Genomic DNA, 27,916 nt, shown 5'->3' with positions numbered 1-27,916 from the left:
GACAAGCTGCTGCATTAGTATTTATTTAATGTAATTATGATAATATACTGTAACTGTACAACATTTATCAGAGTCACTTTATTGGCCGGGTACACTTTATCTCTGGCTTGGTAAAGACCAAGCCTGTCTCCAACGTGCAGCCCCAGCAACACTTAAACACATCCTGGTGGGTTCCAAGAACAGCTTAACTCAAGGAAGATACACCTGATGCCATAACCAAGTGCTGAGGAGCTTGGCCTTAGCACTCGAGTAAAAGAGAGTTACAACCAGTGCCGCCCCCCTTAATGTCCAGACTACCTTCCCACAGTTCACATCCTTTAGGAAGAGGAAAAACAGCAGACTTATGTACACTGAGCATAGCCAAGACTTTTTCCATCTAAGATTGCAGTTACTGGACAGACTGTCACTAGAAGATTGAAGGGATGTGGAGCTTCTGATCTCTGTTCTGCCCATGATGGAGCTTCAGCTTTCTAATGAAGGAAACATTTCATCTGGATACGAGCTGCAACACACGGGCTGGAGGACTTTGTTACAATATACTGTAGATAGAGAGAAAGAGAAACAAACATGAACAATAAAAATGTGCTTTTTTAAATGAAAACAAATCAAGAACAATCACTTTATACAACACACAGAGCTGCTGTACAGACTTGCTTCAGATCTACTCGTAATGAAGAAAATTTTATCTGTTTTAAAGGAACATTTAAAATCTCATTTTATTACTGCCAAAACCAAAATCCTAGAGATCTGAACCCATACAGCTGATACTTGTACACGGCGCTCCCGTATATTTGATCATCTTTTAAAATGTGTAATATGAGATTTATTTCCTCCTTATTTGCTGTTTTTGTGCTGTTTTACATGGAGACACAAACACATGAGCAGAATGCAGCACTGAATCAGACTGAGAAGGTCAGATCAGGAGTTTACCTGCTATTATTCTTTTATTACACATTTTACACCCCAGATTATTCTGATTTCATTCATCTTTCCTCTTGTGATGATGGAACCAGTTGTACTGACTGGGATGTTGAAGGTGTTTGTCGTGGCTCTGTAGCTTTTTTACTGAAGTTTAGTTTTATTATTTAGTTCCTGAGAACTTCAGGAAGCTCCTTCACCTTCATCATGAAGATGATGCTCACTGTGTGAAATCTTTCCAACCAATCACAACGTCTTATAGAATGAAACCAGGTGAAGTTTGTACCAGAACAGTTTAATATTTTAACATTATTATCTAGAAACGTTCATGTAATCTTTATATTTATACATGTTAATATAGGGTGTGAATACTTTCTCCTCTGCCATGGGAGGAACTCAGTTTAATGTAACAGGAGCTACGTGGCTGTAAAAAGTTTAGGATCCTCTGTTATAATGAAACAGGAAGTCAGTAACTCACTATAGTGTCTCCAGGTTACAGTGAGGATCCTTCTGTAGATCAGTGAGAAGCTTCACTCCTGATTCTCCTGGTTTATTGAGGTTCAGATTCAGTTCTTTCAGGAGTGATGAGGAGTTTGATCTCAGAGCTGAAGCCAGAGATATAAAACCTTCATCTGTAATCCTGCAGTACACCAACCTGCAGAGAGAACAAGAACTCATCACAATTACATCACACACACACACACACACACACACACACACACACACACTCACACACACACACACACACACACACACACACACACACACACACACACACTGTTCTGGTGGAGTTCTCCCTGTGTCTGTGTGTGTTTCCTCCTGATGCCCCGGTTTTCATCTGTGAGACGAACTGCAGATACAAAACTGTGTTTGACATTAAACTGATGCATCATGGGTAGCCTGTAATCATAACCTGTCATAAATGTAAACAGTGTAAAATGTGACCTAAAATATAAAAGCCAGAATTTAACCTTTTTAGCTGAATTACCTGAAATCAATTTACACACAAATTAATTACAATGAAAAGTTTATTGTTTCATTTTCATTTCATTTTCAGCATTTAGCAGATGCTTTTATCCAAAGCGACTTACACAGTGAGCAATTGAGGGTTAAGGGCCTTGCTCAGTGACCCAACAGTGGCAACTTGGTGGCTGTGGGGCTTGAACCGGCAACCTTCTGTTTACTAGCCCAGTACCTTAACCACTGAGCTATCACAGGCCATTGTTTAAAAATTCCTTTTCATTACATCTCATCCACATTCCCATCTAATAACCACAGAGATCAGTGTGTGTGTGTGTGTGTGTGTGTTATAATCTCACCTCAGTATCTTCAGTTTACAGTGTGTGTGTGTGTGTGTGTGTTATAATCTCACCACAGTATCTCCAGTTTACAGTGTGGATTCTTCAGTGCAGCAGAGAGCAGCTTCACTCCTGAATCCTGCAGCTTATTGTAACTCAGGTTCAGATCTCTCAGATTGGAGGAGTTTGAACTGAGAACTGAGGACAGAGCTGCACAACTTTCACCTGTTAGAGAACAACCATCCAACCTGAGAGAGAAAAGATGAAACATCAGATTATTGGAAGCTGAATTTGTGTGAAATAAAAACTGTTGTTTTTGATCTGATTAATTTACCAGTTTTTTGGATTTTGGGGGGTCCAGCATTCAGTCTTTTTGTATCATAAATGATAAATCAACTGCTCTACTGTTCCAGTCTGATTACTAACAAGTTTTAATTAATTTGTTACAGCTAAAGAATGGACAGTTCATTACAGTTTCTACTAACTGACCCACACACACACACACACACACACACACACACACACACACACTCATACCTGCTCAACACAACCCCACACTGTACTGACCAACACCACACTTGTCTTTTAGTCTCGTCCACTTGATTATTTGAGGTTATGTGTGTTTATTTGAAATCTTTGTATTTATTACACTGGATTTGATCTGCACTGTGTATATTGGGATGTTTGTACTGTGTATATTGGGATGTTTGTACTGTGTATATTGGGATGTTTGTACTGTGTATATTGGGATGTTTGTACTGTGTATATTGGGATGTTTGTACTGTGTATATTGTGTTTACGCTGTAGTTCCTCCGGAATGGGATGCATTGTGCCGGCTTGCCCATCGTCCCTCGAATAAACGAAGTATTTGCCACTCTCTTGCATACAAGAAGACTCCATATCCATAGGATATACAATAATACACAAAATACACACTAAACATACACTATATAACAGAAAAAGAAAGAAAAATTGCCGTAATAGGCAACGCGAACACAGAGCTACCAGGAAGGCTGCCACTCGTTGCGGCGCCGGAAGAGAATGTGCTATATATACAGTATATAGCACAGTGTAATTATGCATATTTATATATATATGCATATAGTTTAAAACTGAATGACTGTCAACGTGTGTAGTGTACCTGAAAAGGTGTGATGTTTTAAAGACTGCTGGGTCATGTGCGCTGCCAGGAGAGCCAACACATACATCACGAATCAACAACTGGTCATCCACAAGTGCCTGCAAAACAATCGATGGCCATCCCGTTCGATTTACATAGTCCCTGTACCCGACTGCTGGAGGGAGGATTGGAATGTGTGTACCATCCAGTGCAGCGTACACCTGTGGTATGTGGTGCGCTGCATAATTACGCTGCGCTATTTCTTCTGCCTCCTGCGCATTTGGTAATACGACGTAATGTTTTATTAGTTTTGATGTTATTGCTTGGCATACAGCGTATACACTACAGTGAACTGTTGTTACGCTCACGCCGAACGTCTCGCCCACTACTACTTATACAAGGCAATAGCAATCCTCTTTTCAGTTGGCACGGGTGGCCGGTGACTAAACTTTTGGCTCTACAGATGACCATGTATGGCCAGATGATCATGGTGCACAGCTCATCAAAGGCTGATTTTGACATTCTGCAATTCTAGATCAAAGCTCGTTTGAAAAATGATTATGCTGTATGTGCTCCCAAAACTGTTTAGTGCGTTTACGTTCCCAGATGCGAGGTGAACGTGGCCATGGCCCGGAGATTTGAGCCCACATTAGACGGGCCATTCATTGCTCATTCTGCCCGACGTCTCTCACGTCATGTGAAGGTTTTTTCGCATAACTGTAGTTGATGGAAACACAACATTTTCCGCTTTTTTTCTGCCGATATTTCATAAATGCGCATTACACTTGCGAAACGTTTGGATGGAAACCCAGTTAGTGTGTGTGTGTGTGTGTGTGTATGTGTTATAATCTCACCTCAGTATCTCCAGTGTACAGTGTGGATTCTTCAGTGCAGCAGAGAGCAGCTTCACTCCTGAATCCTGCAGGTTATTGTAACTCAGGTTCAGATCTCTCAGATTGGAGGAGTTTGAACTGAGAACTGAAAACAGAGCTGCACAACTTTCACCTGTTAGATCACAACGAATCAACCTGAGAAAGAAAAGATGAAACATCAGATTATTGGAATCTGAATGTAAGTTTGTTTGTTTATTAGGATTTTAACGTCATGTTTTACACTTTGGTTATGTTCATGACAGGAACGGTAGTTACTCATTACACAAGATTCATCAGTTCACAAGGTTATATCAAACACAGTCATGAACAATTTTGTGTCTCCAATTCACCTCACTTGCACGTCTTTGTACTGTGGGAGGAAACCGGAGCACCCGGAGGAAACCCACACAGACACAGGGAGAACATGCAAACTCCACACAAAAAGGACCCGGACCGCCCCACCTGGGGATCGAACCCAGGACCTTCTTGCTGTGAGGTAACAGTGCTACCCACTTAGCCACCGTGCCACCTGATCTGAATGTAAGTAAAATAAAAGACAGTTATTAATGTTTTAGTTTTATTAAAAATATTTATTTGTATCAATTTTAAAGATTCAAAATTCAAATCTATTCAACTATTCATAATTATTCACCCCCCAGTTTAACACATAATAACTTCTGTTACAATCAGAACTGTTACATTAATACATTAATATTAGTAATACATTAGTAATCTTTAACACGTCATTAATCAGGCCTGTATGGTACTGTGGTAAGATAGAAGCTATTGATGAGGAACTTTGGTGAGGTATTTTTAACTATTTTGAGCAAAACTGTGCTCTTACCCTGCTAATTGAACCTTCACACTCTGCTCTTACTGGTGCAATGTGCAATTAATGAAGATTGGCCACCAGACTGGTCCAATTTAGCCATGAAACCTCCCACACTAAAATGACAGGTGTTTCAGTTTCATTGTCCAACCCCTGTATATATATATATATATATAAAGATAAAAATAAATGTATACATATGTATAAATGTGTATACACACAAAGAAAATCTGATATATATTTATAAAGTTTATCTAATTTTAAACACTATACACTGCAATCTGCACAATGTCACTTACTGTTGCTAATTGGAACATCCAAGGCCTGAGCTCATCAGCCTTCGGATTAAAAAGCTTACACACTGACTTCCACACACACATTAAAAACCTTGACATCATCATCCTACAGGAAACATGGTGCAAGGCCGACACGGTCACTTACTGTCCCCGTGATTACAGAGAAATTATACTACCCTCCCAAAAACTTATCACAGTGCGCCAAGGCAGAGATTCAGGAGGTCTTATAATCTTGTACAAATCACACCTACACACGCTAATAAACATTATGAAAATTGGAAAATACCATATATCGCTAAAAATAAACAAAACTATACTATCATCACAGAAGGATCTGTTTCTCTGTGCCATTTATATCCCTCCGTCAGAGTCTCCATACTACTCTGAAGACATGTTCTCAGAGCTGGAGAGAGAGACCTGCCATTTCCAAACCCAGGGAAACGTGCTCGTCTGTGGAGACCTGAACGCCAGAACAGGAACCCAACCTGATATTATAAATGAACAGGGAAACAGATTCATCAATAACAACCAAATTCTTAATACCAATTCGAACCTAAATCACAGAAACAATTATGATCATGTTATTAACAAAAATGGTAAAGACCTCCTGCAGCTCTGTCGAAGTTTAGGTCTGTACATCGTCAACGGTAGAACTCGAGGGGACTCATTAGGAAGGTTCACGTTCTGCTCACCTCTTGGTAATAGTACAGTAGATTATGCAATAACAGATTTAGACCCTTTCTCTCTCAGTGCATTTACTGTTAAACCTCTAACCCCTCTGTCTGATCACAGCCAAATTACTGTGTTCATCAAAAAGACAGAAACTAACCCCACCACACACACACGGCCCAGTAAGCTGTACAACATCTCCAAATCCTACAGATGGGCTGAGAACAGCGCAGAAGAGTTCCAGAAAGCAATTAGCAGCACAGAAATCCAAACTAGCTTAGATAACTTTCTGGACACTGCGTACATTCACAGTAAAGAAGGAGTAAATCAGGCAGTTAAAAATATTAATCAGATCTTTAAAAATACAGCAAATAAAGCTCAATTACAAATTACATCTAAATCAAAACCTAAATCTACAAAAGATGACAGCTGGTTCGACAAAGACTGTCAAATGTTAAGAACAGAACTCAGTAAAATATCAAACCAAAAACACAGAGACCCAAACAACAGTAACACACGACTTCTTTACTGTGAAACCCTCAAACAATATAAACGTACACTCAGAACCAAAAAAGCTCAGTACACCCAAAAACAACTAACAATTATTGAACAATCAATCAACACACATCAATTCTGGGACAACTGAAATAAATTAAAAACTTGCTTTGGCAATGCGAATGTCCTTATTTGTCCTGCCAATAAAGCTTCTTTTGAGTTTGAGTCGAGTTACAATATCACCTCAGTATCTCCAGTTTACAGTGTGTGTGTGTGTGTGTGTGTGTGTGTGTGTGTGTGTGTGTGTTATTATCTCACCTCAGTATCTCCAGTTTACAGTGTGTGTGTGTGTGTGTGTGTTATGTCACCTCAGTATCTCCAGTTTACAGTGTGTGTGTGTGTGTTATAATCTCACCTCACTATCTCCAGTTTACAGTGTGTGTGTGTGTGTTATAATCTCACCTCAGTATCTCCAGTTTACAGTGTGTGTGTGTGTGTTATAATCTCACCTCAGTATCTCCAGTTTACAGTGTGTGTGTGTGTGTGTGTGTTATGTCACCTCAGTATCTCCAGTTTACAGTGTGTGTGTGTGTGTTATAATCTCACCTCACTATCTCCAGTTTACAGTGTGTGTGTGTGTGTTATAATCTCACCTCACTATCTCCAGTTTACAGTGTGTGTGTGTGTGTGTGTGTGTGTTATAATCTCACCTCAGTATCTCCAGTTTACAGTGTGTGTGTGTGTGTTATAATCTCACCTCAGTATCTCCAGTTTACAGTGTGTGTGTGTGTGTGTGTGTGTGTTATGTCACCTCAGTATCTCCAGTTTACAGTGTGTGTGTGTGTGTTATAATCTCACCTCACTATCTCCAGTGTACAGTGTGGATTCTTCAGTGCAGCAGAGAGCAGCTTCACTCCTGAATCCTGCAGCTTATTGTTACTCAGGTTCAGATCTCTCAGATTGGAGGAGTTTGGACTGAGAACTGAGGACAGAGCTGCACAACTTTCACCTGTTAGATCACAACGAATCAACCTGAGAAAAAAAGATAAAACATTAAATTATTGGAATCTGAATGTAAGTTTGTTTGTTTATTAGGATTTTAACGTCATGTTTTACACTTTGGTTATGTTCATGACAGGAACGGTAGTTACTCATTACACAAGATTCATCAGTTCACAAGATTATATCCAACACAGTCATGAACAATTTTGTGTCTCCAATTCACCTTACTTGCACGTCTTTGTACTGTGGGAGGAAACCGGAGCACCCGGCGGAAACCCACACAGTCACAGGGAGAACATGCAAACTCCACACAAAAAGGACCCGGACCGCCCCACCTGAGGATCGAACCCAGAACCTTCTTGCTGTGAGGTAACAGTGCTACCCACTTAGCCACCGTGCCACCTGATCTGAATGTAAGTACAATAAAAGACAGTTATTAATGTTTTAGTTTTATTAAAAATATTTATTTGTATCAATTTTCGAGATTCAAAATTCAAATCTATTCAACTATTCATAATTATTCACCCCCCAGTTTAACACAATAACTCTTCTGTTACAATCATAACTGTTACATTAATTAAAGCTGATTTATATTATTTTAGTGCTTTGTGATTTTAATAAATAATGAGTTGTGCCACTTAGTTTGGAGGCAGAAAAATCTTTTTAACTCCTCCATAAAGATCATGGTGGTTTATCACCTTGATTTAGTCACAGACACTCGGTCCTCTACAATGTGGTAGTTAATGTGAATGTGTGTGTATCTCCAGTTTACAGTGTGTGTGTGTGTGTGTGTGTGTGTGTGTGTGTGTGTGTTATAATCTTACCTTAGTATCTCCAGTTTACAGTGTGTGTGTGTGTGTGTGTGTGTGTTATAATCTCACCTCAGTATCTCCAGTTTACAGTGTGTGTGTGTGTGTGTGTGTGTGTGTTATAATCTCACCTCAGTATCTCCAGTTTACAGTGTGTGTGTGTGTGTGTGTGTGTGTTATAATCTTACCTTAGTATCTCCAGTTTACAGTGTGTGTGTGTGTGTGTGTGTGTTATAATCTCACCTCAGTATCTCCAGTTTACAGTGTGTGTGTGTGTGTGTGTGTGTGTGTGTGTGTGTGTGTTATAATCTCACCACAGTATCTCCAGTTTACAGTGTGGATTCTTCAGTGCAGCAGAGAGCAGCTTCACTCCTGAATCCTGCAGCTGATTGTTACTCAGGTTCAGATCTCTCAGATTGGAGGAGTTTGAAGTGAGAACTGAAAACAGAGCTGCACAACTTTCACCTGTTAGAGAACAATCATCCAACCTGAGAAAGAAAAGATGAAACATCAGATTATTGGAAGCTGAATTAGCGCTTTTCCACCAAAAGTACCCTGGTTCTGGTTCTTGAACCGGTTCTGTTCAAGTTTCTTTGAACTTTGGTGTTTTGTAGAGAACCGACCCGCGTTTTCACCAGTTTTTGAGAACCAGGCTGCGTCATTAACGGTGGGTGTTACATAAAGAAAGTAAAGAGTAACATGATGGTGTGTAGATTACCTGTGGGGATTTTTGCTGCTGTTACAGATGTTGGTGTTTATGTATAAAGCATGGATCAGCTGTTGGTGATAAGAAGATGTGACATGTTTGTCTCAATTGTTGTTTTCTTTAGTTCATTGACGTGAAAAGCGTTTTGTGCTTCACTCTCACCGCGACTCTCGACGTAAATAACCGATTTGCTCAGCGCTCGACTCAGGAGATAAAACATTAAAGTTCCACGACACGAACAAACATCTGTGTGAAATAACCATCAAACCCAGTATAACAGCTCCACATATATCTGTGTGTAATAACCATCAAACCCAGTCTAACAGCTCCACATATATCTGTGTGTAATAACCATCAAACCCAGTCTAACAGCTCCACATGTATCTGTGTGTAATAACCATCAAACCCAGTCTAACAGCTCCATATGTATCTGTGTGTAATAACCATCAAACCCAGTCTAACAGCTCCATATGTATCTGTGTGTAATAACCATCAAACCCAGTCTAACAGCTCCACATGTATCTGTGTGTAATAACCATCAAACCCAGTCTAACAGCTCCACATGTATCTGTGTGTAATAACCATCAAACCCAGTCTAACAGCTCCACATGTATCTGTGTGTAATAACCATCAAACCCAGTCTAACAGCTCCACATGTATCTGTGTGTAATAACCATCAAACCCAGTATAACAGCTCCACATGTATCTGTGTGTAACTGGATTTACTTCACGTGTGCTGGTTCTGCAGCTCCAGGTTCTGAATCCACAAAAAGCTTCAACTAAATAAACGTGTCTGAATGTACTAACAGTACCACACAGGAACACTCAATTACTCTCCGTTATTACTGGTTATAAGAGCTCTGTACTAGTTATAAGCGCTCTGTACTGGTTACAAGCACTTTGTACTGGTTAAATGTGTTTCTGTATTGGTTATAAAAGCTCTGTAGTGGTTATAAGCACTTTGTACTGGTTAAAAGTGTCTCTGTACTGGTTATAAGAGCTCTGTACCAGGGTTATAATTGTTAATGAAAACGAACGAAATAATGAAAACTGAAATTGAAAAGACATTTTTGTTAACTGAAATAAATAAAAACGGTAATAAAAAAAAAACGCCAAAAGATGCCAAGCGGCTCAACCCTCGCCAGGCCAGGTGGGCATTGTTCTTTGGTCAATTTGACTTTGTACTATCATACCGGCCAGGATTAAAGAACACTAAGCCTGACTCCCTCTCTAGACAATGGGAAACCTCAACTCTTCCCCCAGCGAGCCAATAATACCGGGATCCCGAATAGTAGCCCCAATACGATGGGGTCTGGAGGAGGCTATTTGAGATGCCCCACAACAAGAGCCGGACCCCGGTGGCGGCCCTCCAGGGACATTATTTGTACCCGCATCTGTCAGGGCACGGATCCTCCACTGGGGACACACCTCGCCATTTGCAGGTCACCCGGGAGGCACCCGCACCCTTGAGTTCATTCGGCGAAGCTTTTGATGGCCAACCATGGACAGGGATGTTCAAGCCTATGTAGGCTCCTGTGAAACATGCGCCCACAACAAGGAACCTCGTTCTCACCCAGAGGGTCTCCTGCACCCCCTGCCTATCCCATCCAGTCCATGGTCCATCTGTCCTTAGACTTCGTCTGCCGCCCTCAGAGGGTAATACGGTGATCTTAGTAATAGTAGACAGATTTTCCAAGGCCAGCAAATTCGTCGCCCTATCCAAGCTCCCCTCAGCCAAAGGGACCGCCGAGATACTCTTGGATAAGGTAGTTAGAGTTCATGGCCTGCCTAGCAATCTAGTTTCGGATCGGGGACCCCAGTTCGCTAGTCAGTTTTGGAAGGCCTTCTGCAGGCTTTTGGGGGCTTCGTTAAGCCTGTCTTCCGTTTTCCATCCCCAGTCAAATGGCCAGACTGAGAGGGTAAACCAGGACTTGGAGCGGACCCTGCAATGTCTGGCTTTGGCAAACCTTTCAACATGGGCCAAGCATCTGCTGTGGGCAGAATATGCCCATAACACGCTTTGTCCCCTTTCGAGTGTCAATTCGGATACCCACCACCTATCTTCCCTGAGCAGGAAGCAGACGTTGAAGTTCCATCGGCTCAGCAGCTAGTCAGGCGCTGCAAACAAGCGTGGAGGAGGGCACGAAATACCCTCAGATCAACTACTGCATCCAGGACAGCTATAGCCAACCGGAAAAGGCACCTGGGTCCTTCTCTTAGACCCGGACAACAAGTTTGGCTATCAGTCAAAGACTTGCCATTGCCAGTGGAGTCTAGAAAGCTAAGCCAGAGATACGTGGGACCGTTTAAGGTCCTTAGAAGAGTGAACCCAGTATCTTATACTCCAGCCCTTCCTCAGAGTATGAGAATAAACCAAACGTTCCACATATTATGCCTCAAGCCAGTGCTGTGCAGCCCCTACAACCCCCCAACCAAAACCAAACCTCCCCCACCCTGGTTGATAGATGGGTCCCCAGCCTACACAGTGAAATGCTTGTTGGATGTTCGTCGGGTCAGGAACTCCAAACAATACTTGGTAGACTGGGAAGGTTACAACCAGAGGAGCGCTCTGAACTATCCTGGACCCTGAACTAATTCGGGAGCTGTTCCTGTAACGGGACGAGCTGCTTCAGTGGGAAAGCGGAAGCGCCTATCAGCGCACTGCAGCTCAAAATAACTACATTTCCCACAGCCCACCACGCTCATCAACAAAGACTCGCAACACCTGGGTCTGGCTCTATTTAAACGCCAGTTCCCAACAGCATGGGGCTGAGTCTTTGTTCTTTCAATGATTAAGCCGGTATGCTATCGGGAGGTATATTTATTACATTAAAGTGATCCAAAATAGTTAATACAGAGAGCTTGTGATGAAGAGAAGATAGAAAGACAGAAATAAAGAAAGATAGAAAGACAGAAATAAAGAAAGATAGAAAGAAAGAAATAAAGAGAGATAGAAAGAAAGAAACAAAGAGAGATAGAAAGATAGAAAGTTAGAGCAAGATAGAAAGACAGATGAAGAGTGGAAAGAAATAACTTAAAGGTTCGTATTAAACATGAGCAGGATTGCCTGAGTGATTAGGAAAGCTGTCCACATTCTTTTCAGCAAGAATTCCTTTTGATCGCGTTTGGTGCAATAGGCACGTTTTCGCGATCAGTGTGAGCGGGGGTCCACGCATTCTGATTGCTTCTTTGATTTAGATTTCTTTATTTAAATGCTATTAGTGCTTATCGCTTTTATAAAGTGTGTGCACGCGTGTGAGTGCAGCCACATAAGCTCGTACACTAGCGTGTTGCTACGGTGACGGTATAGCTCAGCTGGTAGAGCGTCGCTCTGGCGCTTCTCCACCCCGAGTTCGAATTCGGCTCGGAGCGGTGCAACACACAGTGAAGTAACACAAGCACACATTTGATCTTTTCTGCACAGTGGGTCCAAACATCGTGCGGATGAGAATAAACCCGGAATCAAGTTAAAGCCCACATTATTCCTCACCCTCACACACCCCCTTACACAGCTGGAGACGATCATTTCCGATATCTTCCCTACACACTTGCTCCCTTTGACCCTATAGTACACTTAACATTCTTAAAGGGCCAGACAATATATTTGTAATTCACATTACATGACAGGTGAGACGTTAGAAAACAACATTTTTTTTTCTTAGAATAGCGCTTTTTTTAAGGAAAAATAGTTCTTGTGTGAATTACAAGGGCATGAAAAACTACGGCAGATACAAAAGATGCACCGGGGCCCATGGCAGGGGGGCCTCCACAACATGAACTCAACCACTCACCTCACTACCCCCCCATTGGCTGCACTCGCAAGGTCGTTATTATTATATTACAATATTTTTGTTAAGTAAAATTAAAAGAACTAAAACTGCATTAAAAATACCAGAGGCAGGAATTTGGACTTAAAGTGTAACTTCTGAGTGACTTTTAATTAATTCTGATCAGCATGTGCAGTTTGTTGAGGGTGCCCAACATTTTTTATCGCGTGACAGCCCTAATTATTATGTTCATGTGTGTCCTTAGTCTATTGACTATTTTCTGCAGCAGTATTACACACATTTTGCACTTAAGGCTGCTATCTTGTGGACTGTTACAGTTTTTGTGGACAGTTGGTTGTTCAACAGTAATTGAATACATTTTTAATGGTATCTTTCGTTGAGTTTTTATTACACAATACTTACTCTGACCTTTTTGAATCCTGCACCTGAAAAATAACCCAAAGTATAAAAAACTAAATAAACAAAAAAAAAACTAAACTAAAACTAATACTACAGTAGAACTAACTAATAAAAACTAAACTAAAACTAAGCATTAAAAATAATACAAACTAATAAAAACTAGCAAACTCACTAAAAACTAATTAAAACTAACTGAATTAGAAAAAAAGTCACAACAAAATAAAACTAAACTATAATTAAAAATCCAAAACTATTATAACCTTGCTTTGTACAGGTTTTAAGTTTCTCTGTACTGGTTATAAGTGTCTCTGTACTGGTTATAAGTGCTTTGTACTGGTTATAAGTATCTCTGTACTGGTTATAAAAGCACTGTACTGGTTATAAGGGCTCTGTACTGGTTATAAGTGTCTCTGTACTGGTTATAAATATCTATGTACTGGTTTTAAGTGCTCTGTACTGGTTATAAGTGCTCTGTAATGTTATAAAGGGAGGTTTTGGACCCAAAGATGCAGAGAAAATTTTTTTTTATTTAACAATAAATAATAATTCCCGAATGAAGCCGCTGGCGCCACAGGCCACTGATAAAGAGAAAAATACAAAAGTGAAAAACCCAAAAAAGTGAGTCGTGAACCCCGATCACCTAAGTGCGAGGCGTTCACGCAACTTGCCGCGCTACTAAGTAGCAGTTGCAAACAAGGGATCTCGCGCTTAAAAGGAACGCTAAAGAAACGGATCCACGGGAACAAAAGGCGGAATCGAGAAACCGAAATTAAACACAGTCTCTGCAAACACCGGATCGGCGTTGTCACCAGCTAGGCAAAGCTTCAGCCGGGAAGGAGCCAATCTGTAATGAGAGGAAGAGAAAAACAGTGATTCTGTTACGAGCAGATTCGAACCGGCACTGTGGGTGGAATATGTGGTTGCTCAACCCACTAGACCAAGCCGGCAGAGGTGAACCCATCTAGCACTACAGGCTATGTGTGGCTGCTGAATCGGCTACCAAGCTACCACTAGCCCTCTGCTAACCATGCAGAACCGGGCTAGCTACAAGCGCCGAAATAAACAGCAGTGCGAGGACTGCACGAAGTCGCACCAACTGTCCCTGGCAGGTAAACCAAAACCCTGATTACCTCAGCCTTCCAGCTTACGCACTCGACTGTCCTATCGACACCCGGGGTACAACTATCCCTGCAAAAGGGGCAACTGCACAGCCATACAAGCAAACAAAAGGTAAAGGTGCGACGCCTGCAGCCGAGCGATGCCCACTTAAATAGGCAGAACGCAGGTCGTTCGCACTAATCAGCTGGCCTCCTATTAGAGGCCAGGCTGTTTGGCGTTCTGTAATGCCTGCGAGGCTGGGAACTGGTGGTACGTGCACCAGATGCCGCAGGCACCCTAACAGGACCCCCCCTCTAGGGACAGCTCCCGAGGTCCCAAAACCCGCAGCCCGGTTCCGTCGGTACTCGCGGATCAGTTTAGAGTCCAGGATGTGACGAGCCGGTACCCATGAACGTTCCTCTGGGTCAAAACCTTCCCAATTCACCAGGTATTGGGTGCTACCCTGCAATTCTTCTGCTATCCAGGAGGTGGCGCACCGTAAATACGGGGGCACCCTGGATGATACGAGGGGCGGGAGGTTGTGGGGGGGGGTGTAGCTCTTCCGCCCGCGAACGGGCGAGGTTGGGGGACGAGGAAGGTTGGATGGGCCTTCATCCTGGGAGGTAGCTCCAACATATATGTCACCAGGTTTATCTGTCTGACTACCTTAAACGGGCCAATATACCTTGGTGCCAACTTGTGAGGGGTACCTTTGACGGGGAGATCCCTCGTCGACAGGAGAACTCATTGGTTCGGCTGGAACGTGAGAGCCGGCTGTCAGTCAGCATTGCGCTTCATGGTGCGCTGGGAGGACAGAAGAGCCTTCTTTGCTTTCCGCCAGGTGGCGCGGCAACGGCCGATATGTTGTTGATCCAACACAATGTCGGAGGGGACCCCATGTGCTCTCACCACATGTTGCAGTATTGCCCGAGCTGTGCGCATGGCAGACGGGAGCTTGGGTAGCGGAACGAAGAGGCAAGACTTGGTGAACCGGTCAACAATCACCAACACCACCGTGAATCCCCTGGACTTTGGCAAACCTGTCACAAAGTCCAGTGCCAGATGGGACCACGGCCTGGAGGGCACTGGCAATGGATGGAGTAGTCCCCGAGGGCACTCACTAGTGCTCTTGTTAGTAGCACAGATCACACAAGTGCGAACAAAGTCCCTCACTTGACTATCCATCCCCTGCCACCAAAACCTTCTTAGAAACTCCTGGGTGCGCCGCAAACGGGGATGCATGGGCCCATTCAAACGCCTGACGACAAACTGTGGTCGGTACGAACAGTCAGTCAGGTGGACTCCCACCTGGGTTGGGCTCCACAGCTTGAGCATCCCTGACAACTTTGAATATACCCCATTTAACCAGGGCAGCAATGTGACTCGGGGGGATGATGGGATCAGGCTCGGGCCTGGTCGCTCCCACTGCCTGGACAAGGCATCCTGCTTACCGTTCTTAGATCCCGGTCTAAAAGACAGGGTGAAATGGAAGCGACTGAAAAAAAGCGACCACCGAGTCTGACGTGAATTCATCCTCTTTGCTTGCTGGATAAACGACAGATTCTTATGGTCTGTCCAGACAAGGAAGGGATGTTTCGCCCCCTCGAGTCAATGTCGCAATGGCGCTTGATGGCCAGAAGCTCCTTGTCTCCTACCGGGTAGTTACGCTCGTATCTATCAAGGGCCTCTCGCAAGGCCTCATTAATAACGCGTTGGAAGACTGCGGGGGCATTCATTAACTCAAAGGGCATCACTTGATATTCAAAGTGTCCCGTGGGCGTAATAAACACAGTCTTCCATTCATCCCCCGCCTGATCCGGAATAGGTTATAAACGCTGCGTAAATCAAGCTTTGCAAAAATAGAAGCTTGCTGAAGGGCTTCAAAAGCCGTGGCCATCAGCAGCAGCGGATACCGATCCTTGATCGTTATGGCATTCAGACCCCGATAGTCAATACAAGGGCGCAAGGTTCCATCCTTCTTCCCCACAAAGAAGAACCCTGCCCCAGCTGGGGAGGATGAAGGACATATAAACCCTTTTGCAGTGCCTCCTTGACATATTCCTCCATGGCGACCCTCTTCGGTCCCGACAGGGAGAAAAGGCGCTCCCCCTAGGAGGGGAAGTGCCAGGGAGCAAGTTTATTGCACAATCAAAGGGTCTGTGGGGGGCAAGTCCTGCGCCCAGGACTTGCTAAAAACCTCATGTAGGTCATGGTACACAGGCGGTACCCGGGCCAGATCAGGTGTTATCGCACCAGGCGATGGTGGTGCCGATGACATACTTGCTGGCAGCAAGTATGCATCTTGACACCGTGTTCCCCAGGCAAAGATTGACCCAGTTACCCAATTAATTTGAGGATTGTGCCTCTTTAGCCACGAGTGCCCCAGAACCACTTGGAGCTGAGAGACCTGGGTCACCAAAAAGGTGATCCGCTTCTCATGGTTCCCCAAACGCATTGTAAGAGGAGGCGTCTGGTGCGTGATGGGGCTTCCGGCTACCGCTCGGTCATCCAAAGCGTGGATCTCAATGGGGACCCGTAGCAGTTGGAGCTTAATCCCCAACCTGTGTACCAGGCGGCGATCAATAAAACTTTCCACCGCGCCCGAATCGACAGACTCGGAGTTCCATGTTCCCCGAACCCCAATGCAACGGCGCGTTAAGGAACAGACCATGGTCAGGGATGATGAATCGGCTCGCCCTCGACTCCCTGCTTCGAGAGCGGCCTACTCGTTTAACCGAGCTCGGGCCCTCGAGACGGAGTCAGGAGATGGTGGAGCCCCCCCTTCCCGAGTTGATCCCAGTTGCATGGGTTCAGGGTTCTGGTCTTGCGACACGGGTCGGGACTGGCCCTGAGGCCGGACAAAGGGTGGGTGAGACCCTCGCTCCCGAGCCCGTTGTCGGGGCCTAGTGTCAATAGCTGTTGCCAGGAGATAAAAGGCCTTAAGTGTGGTGGAAAGATCACGAGTGGCCAGCTCATCTTTAATTTTCTCCCCCAGCCCGCGGTGGAAAATTGTTATTAGCGCCCCCTCATCCCAGCCACATTCGGCCACCAGAGTACAAAACTTAATAACGTAATCGGCAACTGAGCACCCCCCTTGGGATAGTTAAAGCAACCATGGACCCGCCTCCCTTCCTCCCGTTGGGTGGAAAAAAGTGTCCTTCAGAGCCTCCCTGAATGTGAGGGAGCATTGCAGAAGGAATCCCCGGCATTTCTTCGCCTCCCCTGAAAAACGTTCAGGGGGCGGAATGGGGGTCTCAGCTCCTGCTGGTATTCCCAGGGGGGATGGGAGACTGGTCCGGGCTACCTGAAGTGCTCTGTAAAGGTTATAAGTATCTCTGTACTGGTTATAAGTGCTCTGTAAATGTTATAAGTAATTCTGTACTGGTTATAAATGTCTCTGTACTGGTTATAAGTGCTCTGTATAGGTTATACGTATCTCTGTACTGGTTATAAATGTCTCTGTACTGGTTATAAGTGCTCTGTAAAGGTTATAAGTATCTCTGTACTGGTTATAATAAAGTGCTCTACTGTCTGGGTCACTTTTACCACCTGATATCACACAGTTTCATCACTTTGAAAATATCATTGAATCTCACAATTTAATCAGGTGAACATTAAAAGTGCAGCACAAAAGCAATTTACCGGCTTCTCAAACCTCTACACTGTGACATGCCCACAGATTATGTCACAGTTTACCCTGAAAAACCAAGTATTCTGTGGTGCCAGATTAGAACTCTAGTTCGCTGTCTGGAACCTGTTTTTTTCGGTGGAAACACGCAGAACCAGTTCAAAATCAAGTTCTCGAACCGGAACGGAGCCGGATCATCGTCGGTGGAAAAGTGGTAAATTTGAGTAAAGACTGTAGATGTTGTTTTCGTTTTTAACTAATTTAATTGTATTACTTTATGAGATACTAAACTCAAATCGATCATAAATATTCATCCCCCTTGTTTATAATTAATAATAATAACAATAATATTAAATCCTCTAGTAACTGTTACACCAAGCCATCTTTCTTATAATTGATTTTAATTCTTTTACAGTAATATGATGGATTTCTGTCCCTGATCGATATTATTCCCTGTTTTCTGTAGCTTAGTTGAGGAGGGCCGAGGGGAGCATAAGGATATAATAATTTCTGTAATGAAGGGCTTTCTTTTCAACACCTTAAGTCATGTAGTACATAAGATTGTTTTGTACATTGGTCTATTAAAAATAAAATAAATAAATAGATGAAAATGAGACATGTTCAATCCCCACACTGCATTCTAAACCTCCACCTCATGTACAGCATCCATACTGGCCATACTGTTTTAATCTCACCTTAGTATCTCCAGTTTACAGCGTGTGTGTGTGTGTTATAATCTCACCCCAATATCTCGAGTTTACAGTGTGTGTGTGTGTGTGTGTGTTATAATCTCACCTCAGTATCTTCAGTTTACAGTGTGTGTGTGTGTGTGTGTTATAATCTCTCCCCAGTATCTCCAGTTTACAGTGTGTGTGTGTGTGTGTGTGTGTTATAATCTCACCTCAGTCTCTTCAGTTTACAGTGTGTGTGTGTGTGTGTGTGTTATAATCTCTCCCCAGTATCTCCAGTTTACAGTGTGTGTGTGTGTGTGTTATAATCTCTCCCCAGTATCTCCAGTTTACAGTGTGTGTGTGTGTGTGTGTGTGTGTTATAATCTCACCCCAATATCTCGAGTTTACAGTGTGTGTGTGTGTGTGTTATAATCTCACCTCAGTATCTTCAGTTTACAGTGTGTGTGTGTGTGTGTGTGTTATAATCTCTCCCCAGTATCTCCAGTTTACAGTGTGTGTGTGTGTGTGTGTGTGTTATAATCTCACCCCAATATCTCGAGTTTACAGTGTGTGTGTGTGTGTGTGTGTTATAATCTCACCCCAGTATCTCCAGTTTACAGCGTGTGTGTGTGTTATAATCTCACCCCAATATCTTGAGTTTACAGTGTGTGTGTGTGTGTGTGTGTGTGTTATAATCTCACCCCAATATCTCGAGTTTACAGTGTGTGTGTGTGTGTGTGTGTGTTATAATCTCACCTCAGTATCTCCAGTTTACAGTGTGGATTCTTCAGTGCAGCAGAGAGCAGCTTCACTCCTGAATCTTGCAGCTTATTGTTACTCAGGTTCAGATCTCTCAGATTGGAGGAGTTTGAACTGAGAACTGAGGACAGAGTTGCACAACTTTCACCTGTTAGAGAACAACCATCCAACCTGAGAAAGAAAAGATGAAACATCAGATTATTCACACACACACACACACACACACACACACACACACACACACACACATACACTTTGTTTTAATGTTTGAAGTCCTAATTAATTTCCTTCACCTCAACAAAACATGCAGAAGGTGGAATATATGGAGTAAATATGTGAATGTGTGTTTCCCTGCAAATGTGAAGATGAATGAATGAATCAATACATTTATGCCGTGTGGTTCTTAATCTCCAGATTTTTTATGCTCTGTTTAAAACTGACAGAATCAGATTATTATAATAAAGTCATTTTACCAAAGTGTAAAACATGATGTTAAAACCTTAATAAATAAATAAATGTAGGTACACTTGCACAAAGTCAGGGTTTTCTGTAGGATTATAGTCGGGTATATAATTAACCACTTATACCAAACTGGTGATAATGATCATCATTGTCATATGTAGGTGGAAACACAGTCATTATCTGAAACAGAACCAGTTGTGTAGGAGGTTTAAAACTGGGTGAGGAACAGCCAAACTCTGCTACAAAGGTGAGGTTGTGGAACACAGCTTCATGTCACAGGTCAAACACCATGATAAGAGCACAGCAACAAGACACAGGGTCGTTATGCTGCATCAGCAGGTCTCTCTTAAGCAAAGATTTCAACACAGACTGGAGTTCCAAGCTCTTATGAAGAAGCACAAAGAAAAGAGCAACACTGAGGATTGTAGAGGTCGACCAAAGAAACTTAGTGCAGCAGATAAAAGACACATCATGCTTTCCTTTAAAATCAGAGGAAAACCATCAGCTCAACGCCTTTGAAGTGAAGTGGCAAAGTGGTGTGCTGTAGATGGTGGGATATCCAAAGTCAACATTTTTATGAAATTGTTCCACAGTTTTTAGATGCAGTTCTTTACAGATTGCTGAACTTCTGTCCATCTTTGCTTATGAGAGACTCTCTAAAATGTTTTTTTTATACCCAGTCTCGTGACTTACTTGCTAATTGCTTCCTCAGCTGTTTTCTTATTTTTCCAGCCTTTTGTTATAATTATTTTGTGAATAATTTTCATGAAATGCTAAAATATCTTTTAGCATCTAATATGTAGCCTATCAGATGTATCCTAGAAATTAAGGTGCTGGTCCAGTAATTAGAAGGCTGGAAAATGATCTTGTAGCCTCACCACTGCCAGGTTGCCCTTGAACAATGCCCTTAACCCTCAAATGCTTAGATTGTATACTGCCACAAATGTAAATCACTCTGGATGAAACTATTTGCTAAATGCTGAAAATGTAAATATTTGTTTTGTGTTCTATTGTAGATAAAATGTGGGTCGATAAAATTTGCATTCTTTTTTTTAATTTATGTTTATTTACATTTTATCTTTAAAATGTGATCCACACACACACACACACACACACACACACAGGTTAGAATAACTTGTGTTTAGGTGGATCAGAACCACTTCATGTTGCTTTACTACATTTATAATAACAGTAAAAAGCTGCTGCTGTGATATTAATGATGAAAATACTTACTCAGCTCTTCTGGATTCTTTCACCACTGGCAGCAGCTTCAGAAGACATTCATCTGATCTGTAATATTTCCTCAAATTAAACTCCTTCAGATCTTCTTCTGAGTTCAGCAACACAAACACCAGTGCTGACCACTGAGCAGGAGAGAGACTGATTCCTCTGAGACAACCAGAACTAACATGTTCATAATCAGCTTTTATTCTGTTCAGGTAAATCTGGACCTCCTGCACTAGATAATGATCATTCAGTTCATTCAGACAGTGGAACAGATTGATGGATCTCTCTGGTGAAGGATCCTCCCTGATCTTCTCTTTAATGTATTCCACAGTTTCCTGTTTACTGTGAGAGCTACTTCCTGTCTGTGTCAGTAGGTCTTGTAAGAGAGTCTGATTGGTCTCCAGTGAGAGACCCAGAAGGAAGCGAAGGAAAAGGTCCAGGTATCCATTCTCACTCTGTAAGGTCTTGTCCACTGCACTCTTGAGGAAATCAGACATGCTGGACTTGGTGAACAGATCAGACAGATCAGTGGTTTGTTGTTCCGTTGGATTTTTCCTCATGAAGCAGATAAATGCAAATAGAGCAGCCAGAAACTCCTGGATGCTCAGATGAACAAAGCTGAAGACCTTCCCCAGGTGTAACCCAAACTGCTCTTCTCTGAAGATTTGGGTGCACACTCCTGAGTACACTGACACTTCTCTAACATCAATACCACACTCTCTCAGGTCTTCTTCATAGAAGATCAGGTTTCCTTTCTCCAGCTGTTGGAAAGCCAGTTTTCCCAGTGCCAGTATCGTCTCTCTGGTCTGGTGAGGGTTGGGGTCACATTTCCCATGATACTTTTGTTCCTTGTGTTTGATCTGAAAGATCAGGAAGTGGGTGAACATTTGAGTCAGAGTTTTGGGGATCTCTCCACCCTCTGCTTCACCCAGCATTCTCTCTAGAACAGAGGCTGAAATCCAGCAGAACACTGGAATGTGACACATGATGTAGAGGCTTCTTGAGGACTTCATGTGTTTGATGATTTTACTGGCCAGGTCCTCATCACTGATCCTCTTCCTGAAGTACTCCTTTTTCTGAGGATCACTGAACCCTCGTACCTCTGTTACCTGGGCTACACACTCAGGAGGGATCTGATTGGCTGCAGCTGGTCGAGAGGTGATCCAGAGGAGAGCAGAGGGAAGCAGGTTCCCCTTCATGAGGTTTGTCAGCAGCACATCCACTGAGGCTGATTCTGTTACATCCCACACAATCTCATTGTTCTGGAAGTTTAAAGGAAGTCGACACTCATCCAGACCATCAAAGACGAAAATGATCTTGTAGGTGCTGCAGTTTATTGATTCTATTCTTTTAAATTCTGGGAAAAAATAATGAAGAAGCTCCATCAGACTGAGATGTTTCTCTTTCATCAGATTCAGCTCTCTAAAGGGAAGTGGGAACATGAAGAGAACGTCCTGATTGGCTTTTCCTTCAGCCCAGTCCAGAATGAACTTCTGCACAGAGACTGTTTTTCCAATTCCAGCAACTCCTTTAGTCAGCACAGTTCTGATGGACGTGTCTTTAAAGAGGTCGTTACATTTGATGGGTTTCTCCTGTGTTGTTGGTCTCCTGGATGTCGTTTCAATCTGTCTCACCTTATGTTCACTATTGACGTCTCCACTCGAACCCTCTGTGATGTAGAGCTCAGTGTAGATCTGATCCAGGAGAACTGATGATCCATGCTGTGAGATTCCTTCATTAATTCTTTTATATTTCTCTATCAGTTTGGTTTTGAGGTTCTTCTGATAAACAGAGACCAGCTCTAATAAACAGAAGAACATGAAGATCAATATTTCACTGTATATACCAGAGTATAAAATCTAAACTTATTTACTAATCTAATCTGTCTGATCATGTCCATTAGATACTGATTTATTCAGACATAACAGTTTATACTGATCAGATTTAATGACAGTTCTGATATCAGTTTGCTGCTATTAATGTTTTATTAGTATTAGAAACAATAAAACTGAACTGAATATTAACCAACTAACTACCAGCACGCCACACTTTACTATTATACACCTACACTAACTTTCAGAGGTTTGTAAATGATAATTTTTTCAGTTTTGTTTTTTTAGATTATTGTAGTTTTTAATTAAAATAACACTATTGTAGCACTTCTCAAATAAAAGTGATGGAATAAAACCAGCAGCTCTTACTGGTCTGCAGTGTGTTGGCTAAATCTGTCTGGTTCATCTTTTTCAGGACATGTAGAGTGATCTTCAGTACCTCCTCTCTGAAACTACATTGATCCTCCTCATCCTTCACCTCAGAGCATTCTGGGCAATCTGGACTCAGTATCTTCTTATATTTATTCAGCTCATTTTTTAAGAGAGTGATGACTTTCTGCTGCAGCTCCTGACAAAATTACAGTAATTATATATAAAAAATGTTAAACCTACACTGATACAGTCAGCTCCAAAATCATTGGTTCCCTAGTAAAGGTAAGACGTGGATTAATTAAAACATTAAGTAAAATTAAAAAAGGTAAAATTGAAATAAAAATTTCTGGATTTATAAGAGTGCCACAACCTTAATTAAAATACTCTAACAAAGCGTAGGTGTGTACAAGACAACTAGCAGTTGTTTAGAAGAAACTGACTTTTAGGAGTAGGTTATCTAGTTAGGTTTAGAAATAGAAGTACTGATCGATCGTGTGGTAATATGTTGGTGGATCATGTAACTAACGTATCACACTTGATCACAGTTCCAACACAGCGCTCACATCACTGTAGTTTCCTAATTATTATTTTTTAATGAACTGATCAGTGTGTTTGGTGACCTCTGGTTGTTTCCTGGTTAACTCACACTTAGATACTGTGGGGTCAAATCCCACCTTAGGTCATCAGATAACATTTGTTTCCTTTGGCCTCTGATTATGTTCAGTCACTGCTCTTGGGTCTAGAATCAGCTTGGTGATGAGTCTGTGTACCATCTTTCTTCATCACTCATTACATTTATGAAACTTTAAATGAGATTTTTTATATTTTTAGGATAACAAATAAACTTTCAACCACAAATAATCAATAGTGCCAATAATTTTGAAGCTGACTGTAGATGATGAGTTATTGTTTATTACACCACATAAACTGTAATCCTCTTTGATTAAGCATCACGTCACTGCTAATAGTATAACTGTGGAAATTTCTGCAATATCAAAAAGAATAAAATTTTGTAGACGTGCCTGATCACACACAAGTTCCACACAGAGTCTCAGATACACACCTTAAATACTGAATCCAACTCATTTCTGCTGCTTATTTCTGATTTCTTTAATATCTCTTGTTTTCTGTAAACAATCAAAGCATTAAGTTTAATCTACAACCCTAAATCAGAAAAAGTCTGGACAGCTGTCACACTTGAAGCCTCTGTGTGCTCTGGAGCTCATGAGCACACTCTGCCTCCTGCCACACCCCCTCTCATGATTGGTTCCCCATGACTAATTAGCTCCAGCTGCCCTCTATTTAAGAGGTGTGCTGGAGCTCAGACTCTGGGAACTATTTTGGCTGTGTATGGATTCGGTTCCTAGCCATTGTTACTAGCCATTGTTACTAGCCATTGTTACTAGCCATTGTTACTAGCCATTGTTACTAGCCATTGTTACTAGCCATTGTTACTAGCCATTGTTACTAGCCATTGTTACTAGCCATGTTCCTAGCTCTTGTTCCTAGCCATGTTCCTAGCCATGTTCCTAGCCATGTTCCTTGCTCCATGTTCCTTGGTATGTTGTGTTTCTGTTTCTGTTTAGTTTGCCTATTTAGCAATGTCTTTAGTTAGCCTGTTTAGCCTTGTTTAGCTCTCTTTAGTTTTGTTTAGCATTGTTTGTTTTGGTTTTGTCTTTTGTTTTCAATAAATATATTTAGTTTTTGCATCTCTGCGTGTGTCTCCACCCCTTTGTCTCGTCCTTAGCCTTTTTGAAATGTGTTGCAGAACTGAAATGCAGGAATGGATGTTTATTAATAAATGAAATGAAGTTGAGCAGATAAAACATGAACTATCTCAGGTTCATCCTGTCTGACATCAAATAAAAGTCAATGTAAGAAACTCTGTGATTTTATTTTATTTGCATTTTCCATCCTGTCCCAACTTTTTCTGATTTGGGGTTGTAAATTCTGCACAGCAAACAGCAATAAACATTCAGCAGCTGTTTAACATCGTCATATTGCCAAACTTTATCAGGTAGGGCTGGTTGTTAAGAACTTAATAAAATAGAAAATACAAGCTGACCTCAGATCAGTAGAAGAATTTCCTTCTCTCAATATTATGGCTTCTACCATTGACTGATCACTCTTCATAGACACACAGCTGGGTTCAGGTGGGTCTGATCTTTTACTTTTCACTGATCTAAAGCACAGAAGAAAAATCAGTGGAGATTAAAATGTGATTATTAAAACTGTGCTGATAAAATACTAATAATAGGTGGAAATTTTAATAATATAAAAAGATTTTAGTCACATTTCCTAAAATGACCCTCACCTCAGATCAGTAGAACGCTCTCTGTCACTGAACTTTAATGGTTCATACATTGATCTATCACTCCTCCTGGACACACTGCTGGGTTCACGTGGTTCTGATCTCTTACCCTGAATCAGACTGAAACAAGAACAATATGTGAAGAATTTCTGTTTTGCAGGTTTCCATTATACAACACTTTTACTCTCTTCTCTCTTTAATAATCTGATGACGTCACTGTGAAGATCAGATACAACCCACAATCTGTAATGTGAGTCTAATAAACCAAACTTAACCTCTTAAACTCCACAGAGCCGCCGACACGTCCAACATCAATCCTGTTATTCATATCACAGAATATCTGGAGGACTATCAACTATAAAATGTACATTTGCTTTATTCGACTTACACATTTGATTATTAACATAATAAGGGTATGAAATAGTTGTATTTTATAGAAAGCAAAACACTATATGGTGAAAAGTACAGTGAGGAAAATAAGTATTTGATACACTGCCGATTTTGCAAGTTTTCCCACCTACAAAGAATGGAGAGGCCTGTAATTTTTATCGCAGTTACACTTCAACTGTGAAAGACAGAATCTAAAAAAAAATCCAGTTAATAATCCAATTAATTTGCATTTTATTGCATAAAATAATATTTGATACAATGAAAAAACAGAACTTAATATTTGGTACAGAAACCTTTACAGAGGTCAGACGTTTCCTGTAGTTCTTGACCAAGTTTGCACACACTGCAGCAAGGATTTTGGCCCACTCCTCCATACAGATCTTCTCCAGGTCTTTCAGGTTTCGGGGCTGTCGCTGGGCAACATTGAGTTTCAGCTTCCTCCAACGATTTTCTATTGGGTTCAGGTCTGGAGACTGGCTAGGCCACTCCAGGACCTTGAAATGTCCTCCTTCTATACTCAATCATTCTTTCACCTGTTACCAGTTCACCTGCTTAGTGTAGAATGTATCTTCAATATCCTATAAATGTTTTACTTTGATTGTGTTCAGTGTGTTGCAGGCATCATATTTAAAACTTGTTTATACTTATAAAGTAAGTTAAGTTTAAGAATGATGGTAAGATCAAGATTAAGGCACTACCTAAACTCATCACGAACCGTGAAATGAGTCCTTTCTGTGTAATAAGCAATTTAAGGTTTGTGTTTAGTGATTTAACATTTTTTATTCGTGCAGCGTATGTCACAACATGGACGAGAATTTTCATCTGTGAGAATGTAGCTGGATGTTCTAGGTTTACATTCAACTTTTAATGTAGCTGTGCTGTGTGTTGTAGCTTCTATTTATTTCATCATTCAGTTTATGAGTTTAATTTAATGACCGACGTGAAATAACGAGTAGGACCTTTTATATATGAAAAATAATTCTATATTTTCATAGTAATTATACTATAATCAATAAAACTATGATATAATTATATAATAAACAATAAAACCATTTGAAACTGTTTTATTGTTTATTCTTTATTATTCTAATAAGATTTGATGTTTGTTTGCCGCTGTAATGTGAGTAAATAATGAAGAAGTGTTTATAAGCAGCAGGGAGGAATTTAAAAAAGAAATGTACTGTTAACACCACATACTGAAACCCACACTGTTAACAGTATTCCATACAGCACCGGCTAATCTCAGTCTGTGGGTTTTAAATGTGATTTTTAATGTGACTCGTAAAGTATAAACAAATCAGAGCTTAAAATCTAAGTTACAGTGATTAAAACTATTACTGTTCATTCTAATAGTTCTGGTTAGGCTGGAGCACACACACACACACACACACACACACACACTTCATATATCACATTCATGTACATTCTCTGTAGATTATGTTTATAACACACTGATAATAAACATAATCTACAACAAATCAACTTTCACCCACATCAGCATCAACAATAATGAAATTAGTTTAAAATAACCAGTAAAAACCAGCAGCTGATTTAAACTCATTAGTGGTGCAGCAGCAGGATCCGTCCTAAATCACTTCAGATAAGCTTCACTATTGTACCCTATGTAGTGCACAGGAGTAGGAAGTATGAAACTATTGTAATGCGAATCACATAAGATGTCATGTTTTATTATTATTATGAATTATTGTTATTATTATTATAGTTTTGATCCTCTTTATTATTTATTTATTTATTATTATTATTTTTATAGTTTTAATCTTCATCATTAGTTATTATTTTCACTGAGAAATTAATTCACTCACCTCCGGATGTTTCTCAGCCCCTCAGAGAGATTCCTTTTAGAGCTCATGTTTCCTCCTACAGACTGAAGCTTTAAAGCTGCTCACACATGTAGAGAAACACTGCAGCACAACAGAATTCTTCTTTATGAGGTCTAGATTTATA

At 41.4% G+C, this 27,916-nt stretch overlaps 1 protein-coding gene across 1 annotated transcript; it reads right to left on the bottom strand.

The window, feature by feature from the left end:
• Positions 1 to 14: 14 nt before the first annotated feature.
• Positions 15 to 27,916, bottom strand: LOC134309980 (NACHT, LRR and PYD domains-containing protein 12-like). Its single transcript, XM_062991484.1, has 13 exons — positions 27,775 to 27,916; positions 25,565 to 25,681; positions 25,316 to 25,432; positions 24,314 to 24,377; positions 23,248 to 23,446; positions 21,053 to 22,847; positions 19,355 to 19,528; positions 8,623 to 8,796; positions 7,356 to 7,529; positions 4,191 to 4,364; positions 2,291 to 2,464; positions 1,397 to 1,573; positions 15 to 539 (listed from the first exon to the last, which is right to left on the bottom strand). Exons 1-13 carry the CDS (start codon positions 27,819 to 27,821, stop codon positions 530 to 532), a joined length of 3,396 nt encoding a protein of 1,131 aa, XP_062847554.1. The 5' UTR covers positions 27,822 to 27,916; the 3' UTR covers positions 15 to 529.

This window comes from Trichomycterus rosablanca, chromosome 3 (genome assembly GCF_030014385.1).
Source record: "Trichomycterus rosablanca isolate fTriRos1 chromosome 3, fTriRos1.hap1, whole genome shotgun sequence".
Classification (NCBI taxonomy): domain Eukaryota; kingdom Metazoa; phylum Chordata; class Actinopteri; order Siluriformes; family Trichomycteridae; genus Trichomycterus; species Trichomycterus rosablanca.
This window is presented reverse-complemented; position numbering and strand designations above follow the sequence as displayed.